The sequence below is a fragment of the Capricornis sumatraensis genome, chromosome 15 (assembly GCF_032405125.1).
Source record: "Capricornis sumatraensis isolate serow.1 chromosome 15, serow.2, whole genome shotgun sequence".
NCBI lineage: Eukaryota > Metazoa > Chordata > Mammalia > Artiodactyla > Bovidae > Capricornis > Capricornis sumatraensis.
This window is the reverse complement of record NC_091083.1, coordinates 39,667,378-39,673,377: the sequence shown is the minus strand read 5'-3', so window position 1 is coordinate 39,673,377 and position 6,000 is coordinate 39,667,378. Positions and strand designations below refer to the sequence as shown.

General features: G+C 36.4%; 1 protein-coding gene across 1 annotated transcript in view; it reads right to left on the bottom strand.

The window, feature by feature from the left end:
• Positions 1–509: 509 nt before the first annotated feature.
• The window catches only part of MPP7 (MAGUK p55 scaffold protein 7), a 128,659-nt gene continuing 123,168 nt past the window's right edge, over positions 510–6,000 (bottom strand). Inside the window, exons 13-16 of the mRNA XM_068986756.1 lie at positions 5,281–5,374; positions 3,454–3,562; positions 2,263–2,406; positions 510–689 (exon numbers count right to left, since the gene is read on the bottom strand). Of these exons, the coding sequence (XP_068842857.1) occupies positions 510–689; positions 2,263–2,406; positions 3,454–3,562; positions 5,281–5,374 (527 nt within the window). The remainder of the gene's footprint in view (positions 690–2,262; positions 2,407–3,453; positions 3,563–5,280; positions 5,375–6,000) is intronic.

Below are 6,000 nucleotides of genomic sequence, written 5' to 3'. Positions count from 1 at the left end.
CTTTTAAGATAGTTAAGAGGACTCCACCTTACTGCCAGTCCAGGTCCATCTATGATGATCTACCCAAAGTACACCTAAGCTGTCTTGTCTGGAGCTGCTCAAAGCTGTAAACTTATCATCCTCAATGGCTAACATGCAAACGGCAAAGGCAGTGACCACATCTGAGACCAGCAGAAGCACTGGATGCCCATGTGTATACTCTAGCTAAGACTTTCTATAAAAAGTTCCACCTCCTCTTGGAGGTGGAGCTTTGTACTCAAGACAGCCAGATGGTTCAAAGCTCTGCTCAGAATACAGTACTGTGCACATTTTAATTCTGGATCTTATACTCAAACACTGTGTTTGAAATAAGACTATAAAAAGATACAAAACCAACATTCAATTTTAACCAAGATTGCACATCTCTAACAGTGATATAGATTAAAAAAAAAAACCCTACCACCAAAATGGTAACTGATTTAATCATGCACTCTACAAAAAAAAAAAATAATTATGAAAACTTCCCTTAGTTATGAATGTAACCAGCTCACTGGAACCCAATGAGTATCTGTCTCCAACTTGTCAAAAGTTGTTTTCAGCTCATTGAAGGCCACAGCAAGATCATCATTTACTATAGTTTTGTCAAAAAGATGACCATACTGACTCTCCATTATCTGGGCAGATTTAATCATTTCTTGGAAGTCATCTTCCTACAAAAGTATTAAATAGAATTGGTTAACCAGGCAGTTCCATCACATCAGTGCAGTTATTACACAACTGGTTTATCTAATGCTGTTCTGTGTTCACTATTTCACCTCAGCCATGAAAGAAAATTATCCTCTTTAACTATAAATTCTTCAGAAGCCATAATTTCTAATATTCTCTATTTGCTTGTAACTAAAACTGCTCTGACAAGAGTCAAAACTCCCACCTTTCAGGATAATTAGTCACTTATCATTACAGGGATGTTTCAGTATTAAAGCAGAAGTGTTTATCCTGATGCTTTGCCTGCAATGTCCACATTTATTCATAGCAAGGAATGTATAAGAAAAACTACTTTTTCAGAGTTGGATACATTTATGAAAGGACATGTATATCATCTCCTTCTTTGTTTCAGTACAAGTGGGTAAGGGGCCCTCCATACATTTTTGAAACCAGGAAAAATTTTATTTGGTTATATAGCAAGACCATATACATAAATGTGAGTTAAATCTTTGGACTATGTTATCGTTTATTATCTTCATTGAGAAACCTTTACACTGTAAAAGACTGTAATAAATAATACAATAATTCTTTATACTGTGACATCCTGAAGTCATTTCAGAGTCGATTTCTCAAGGTCACAGAAGATTTTCACAACAGAGATTTTAATTTTAGTGTTAATCCAGAGCCCTGAGTAATTAACATCATATAACAGTACCTACTTAGTATGTCAGCACTTTTGAAAAAAAGATACTGTTAAAATACTGGAAATCAAAAACATCATGTGTATTTGATACCCACAATTAATAGTTTATAGATTAATATGGACTAAGGTTAAAGATGAGTTACTTAAAAGAGGGAGGGGAAAAATGCTTCTGCCATTCTCTTGATCCTAAAGTATAATACACTGTCTCAAGGTTAAAAACAAAAAACAGAGACCATGCCAGTCATTCTAATCATTAACCCACCATAGCTATGATTTCTTTTTTAAACCTTTTATTTTATATTGGAGTATAGCCCATCAACAATGTTGTGAAAGTTTCAGGTGCCATTTCTAACAACAGTCAAAGGAAATACAAATTGAACAATACGAGTCTATTTGTCCTATACCCCCAAATGATGCTTTTTCTTTTATTATGCTATATATGATGTTGGTACAAAAGGCAAATTATTAAATTTTCATCTAGACTATTAATGAGTAATAGTAACTGACTGGTATTTTCCCCTTTAAAAATAAGGCTAGTTGAAAACTCAGTGGTTTTTTTTCACATGTGCCTTCAGAAATTTTATAAGTATGCATAAAGGCATACAAAATAGTTTTTGGGTCAATGTAATATGAAGATCCATTCACAATAGCAGAAAAAACAATCAGGGCAATCACAAAATGTATGTACCCAATACAGTATTGTAAAGTAAAATAAAGTGGAAAAAAAAAAAAAATGTATGTACCCAAATGCAGTTCTGTCCTGACTGGATGTTTGGACCACAGCCTCATCTCTCAGTCTCCTTAATGTGGTCACTACTGCATATATGACTTTAACTCCTGCTTATGCATTTTCAGTAAAGCACCCTCATACTCACCGTAAAGGGCTTTGCAGCACCTTGGTCATCTCTGCTTGAGATAATCTTTGCATTTTTTCTTGTCTCCCTCAAACGCTCTATTGATGGAGGCTTTATAAATATCACAAACGGCTTAAATTCTAGTGTCCTTAAGTGCTTCACCGTCTGCAAGGAAGGAAATACATTTTCTTTCATTTCTTCATAATATCAGGAGTATGTTTTGTAGTAAAACTGAATTTTCTAAGGAGAAAATTCCTTAAAATTATTTCCTAATTAAGGTTAGCAGCCCTTTCACTAGATTATTGTTCGTTTGTTGACAATGAAATGTTACTAGATACCTCTAGACAAATGGAGAATGTAACCTGTCTTTAAAATGCTTTGATATATGCCATCATTAAATCTTGAGTAGAAGCAGCTAAAGATACCAGAAAGCTAGTTCTTAGATCTAATGCCCAAAAGACGCTATGAGTTAACTGTCTTTACATGCAAGTCTTCCAGCCATGCCATCTAAGCCTCCTCCTGGTCTCAGAATGAGGTGTCCCTTCTCTTTCATCCTGCCTTCAGAGTCCCCTTCAGGGGCAAGTCTCCTGCTTTGAAGTCAGCACTGCTCCCGGGTAGTGAGGAGCATGCTCTGGGTGGGCCTCTGCAGGGGTAGGGTGGTGGGGGCTGATGGAAGTGGTCTGTGGTGAGACAGGAAAGTGAGCTGCTTCACCCGCTGTCTCTCAATCCACCTGTACCGAGTCCCCCGGGTGCCAGGTGAGCTCTACCCGGCAGCTGTACAACTCCTGTGAGGCGCCCACGGCTCTTGCCAGGGTTTTACATTTCGAGGCTAATTATAGATCCAAAATCCATGAAAGAGGACCGAGAACCAAAATGTCCATTGCCAACAATTATGAACACTTATAATACATATAGGAGAATACATTATACATACAATGTAATATATTTTTATATATAAAATACATAGAATAAGAGTCATTATACTTGGCACACACTGAATCTAAGAGTTACAAACACACATCTCCAGGCTTTCTTCTAACAACATGGGTTTTGTGTTTTTTTTCCAGCAGAGCCATCTCAAATTACATTTAAATGCTTTTGTCACCTTAGGAAAGGCACCTAAATCCCAAAAGTGAGTAGATTTCAGATTTACCCCATAATGAAATGCTCAGATGGGCTAGAAGTGTGTTGACTAGGTCACTCTTCACTTACATGAGGCTGAACATCCAACAAACAAACTTTGTTTTTAGCCAGGACAGACCGAACTGAGTCTATACTTGTGCCATAATAGTTGTTTTTATATTCACCATATTCAATAAACCTGTAGAAATTAGAATCATTTGTGAATTACATGTATATATACATATATATATATATATGGCAGACGTAATTCATATATATAAAAGATGTTTTGCTGAACATGTAATTTTCAAACTGTTTTTAATAAAATAACTAGGTCCAAGTACTTCAGAATGTCAATTTCTAAAAAATCTTCTATTTTACTTTTTCAAATCAGTAACACTTGCTTGTATTACACTTAAGCAGAAAGAAGTACTTTAGTCCAGCAGTACTCTAATGTTTTCCATCACCTCTTTTTCAGAGCTAATGCAATGCAATAAAACAGTGAATAAACCAAACAATAGAAACTACTGAAATTTCACTACACACGAAAGAATAACCAAGCTCAGCTTTAGCATAAGAGGAGGGACTGGCTGGTGGCTAATGGAACCAGGGCGGCTGATCACGTGCTATAAAAACTCAAAAGTCACTGTGCCAAACATGAAAAAAGCATTTTGATGTTTCAATAAAATCCCACAACCTTGCTTTAATACACACATTGCTCCCTGATAGCCTAAAACATTCATCCTTAAGCAAATGGAAAACCTGGGTTAGGAGACTTAGGGCTTGCATGAAGCTATGATATAAGCAAGATGCTTAACATTATTTTTTATTTAACTTTTTGAAAAGCCAGTGAGAGACAGAGGTATGTGGCAAATGCTGGAACTGAGGCAGGAGCTAGATGAGCCCTACCCACACCCCCCATTCCCCCCAATCATCAGCATAAAGAGATTGGGAGATTCATTCCCTATTGACTGTAACTCCAGGAGGAGAATAGCAGGGCAATTAAGGGAGGAGTCTGGGCCCTGCCCAGATGACATCTTTCTCAAAGTCAGGAGACCTCCCTGACCATACATGTGCAAAAAAGGCTCCTTGGAGGCCAAAGGGAAGTTATGTTAAGGGATGTTTCCTACCCATGTGCCTTTGTGGTAGGATCCATCTTGGCTAAGAGATGCATGTGCACACATGGAAGGATCCTGAGATATACCAAATAGGGACTGTGAACCAGGCAAATCAAAGTGATTAGTCAAAGGAAACCCAGAAGAAAACTCCATAAAAGTAATTCAGACTGCCACGAGGGTGCAGCTCAGTGACTCTCTCGCCACTCGTGTCTGTCCACACATCATACTATACTCTTTTTTTCCTGTTAATAAGTACTTCAGTTGCTTCACTACTTTCCATCTTTGTGGAAATTCTTTTCCGCAAAGCCAAAGGGCCAGGGTCCTTGTCACTGACCATTGGTCTAGTGGCTACCATCTGCTGCTTCCACCATCAGGACCCAGCCCCATCTCTGGCTGGGAACCAAGCCCCGCTTCATGCCATTACAGGCCAAAGCCACCCGAGATCGTATCTAGGGATCTATTACACAGTTACTAGTTTTTAAAATAAAGTTATATCCAAATTCTATGTTAAGATTAGTTAGTGGGGTGGGAAGACGTGACAGGAATACACTAGCAACACTCCCTTACTCTTCAAAATAATCCCTACACATTCAACGTAACCAGATACACAACAGGCCTAGGTTATTGAAAAGTTAAAGGCAAAGGTTAGTAATAACCACTAATTGAAATATATTTATCAGTTTCAAATATTATTATAGAAGTGAAAATTCACTTCAAATGGAATTGTTTATAACTGCATATATGGCCACATGCTTAAAACAGTAGTTTCATGAAAATTCTTCAAAAATCTTCCACATACTTGTTATTTTGTACATCTGTCTCAAACAAATGCTTGGAAATGAAAATATATTCAACACCATCGCTCTCCTGGCTTCTTCTTGGTCTGGTGGTATCTGTGATTTAATTAACAAGAGTTCAAAAAAGTATCTACATCATCCACCCTAAGAGAAATACTAAAAAAGAAGTTATGTATTTGATTAAAGGAGTTTTCATAAATAAGATTTAAAACTTTAAAAAAGCACATTAGCTAATAAAATATAGGAATCCCATTAATTCAGTTTTTCCACTAATACTAAAGTTATATTGACTTAAGGGTGGATTAAATATTGAGCTGCATTGTGTTTATGCCATTAATTATTCTGAAGGGGCATTAATGTGTCAATTAAATAAAATGGTATTTAAATTCGAGGGAAAATTTCCTTTTTTGCAAATAATACACTTATTATCATCATTTATTGATTCTTTATTCATTGAAGCAAGTTTACTGCTCACTAGGTTGAAAGGTAAACTCTGAAATTATTTTGTTTTACACATGGTACATAGGGTATGCCATTAACGTTTGCTTTACTAATCAAAGACCTCTATTAATTTCTCCTTTGCAAAATTATAAACTTCTTGAAATACAAGTGAACTTCTAAACTTTTTAGTCATTTTGCCTAATCATTTGCTACTGAATTATAATGGAGCAGAAAATACAGTATTAACTTTAAAAACAAAAGTAAAACCCTCAGGAATTGCA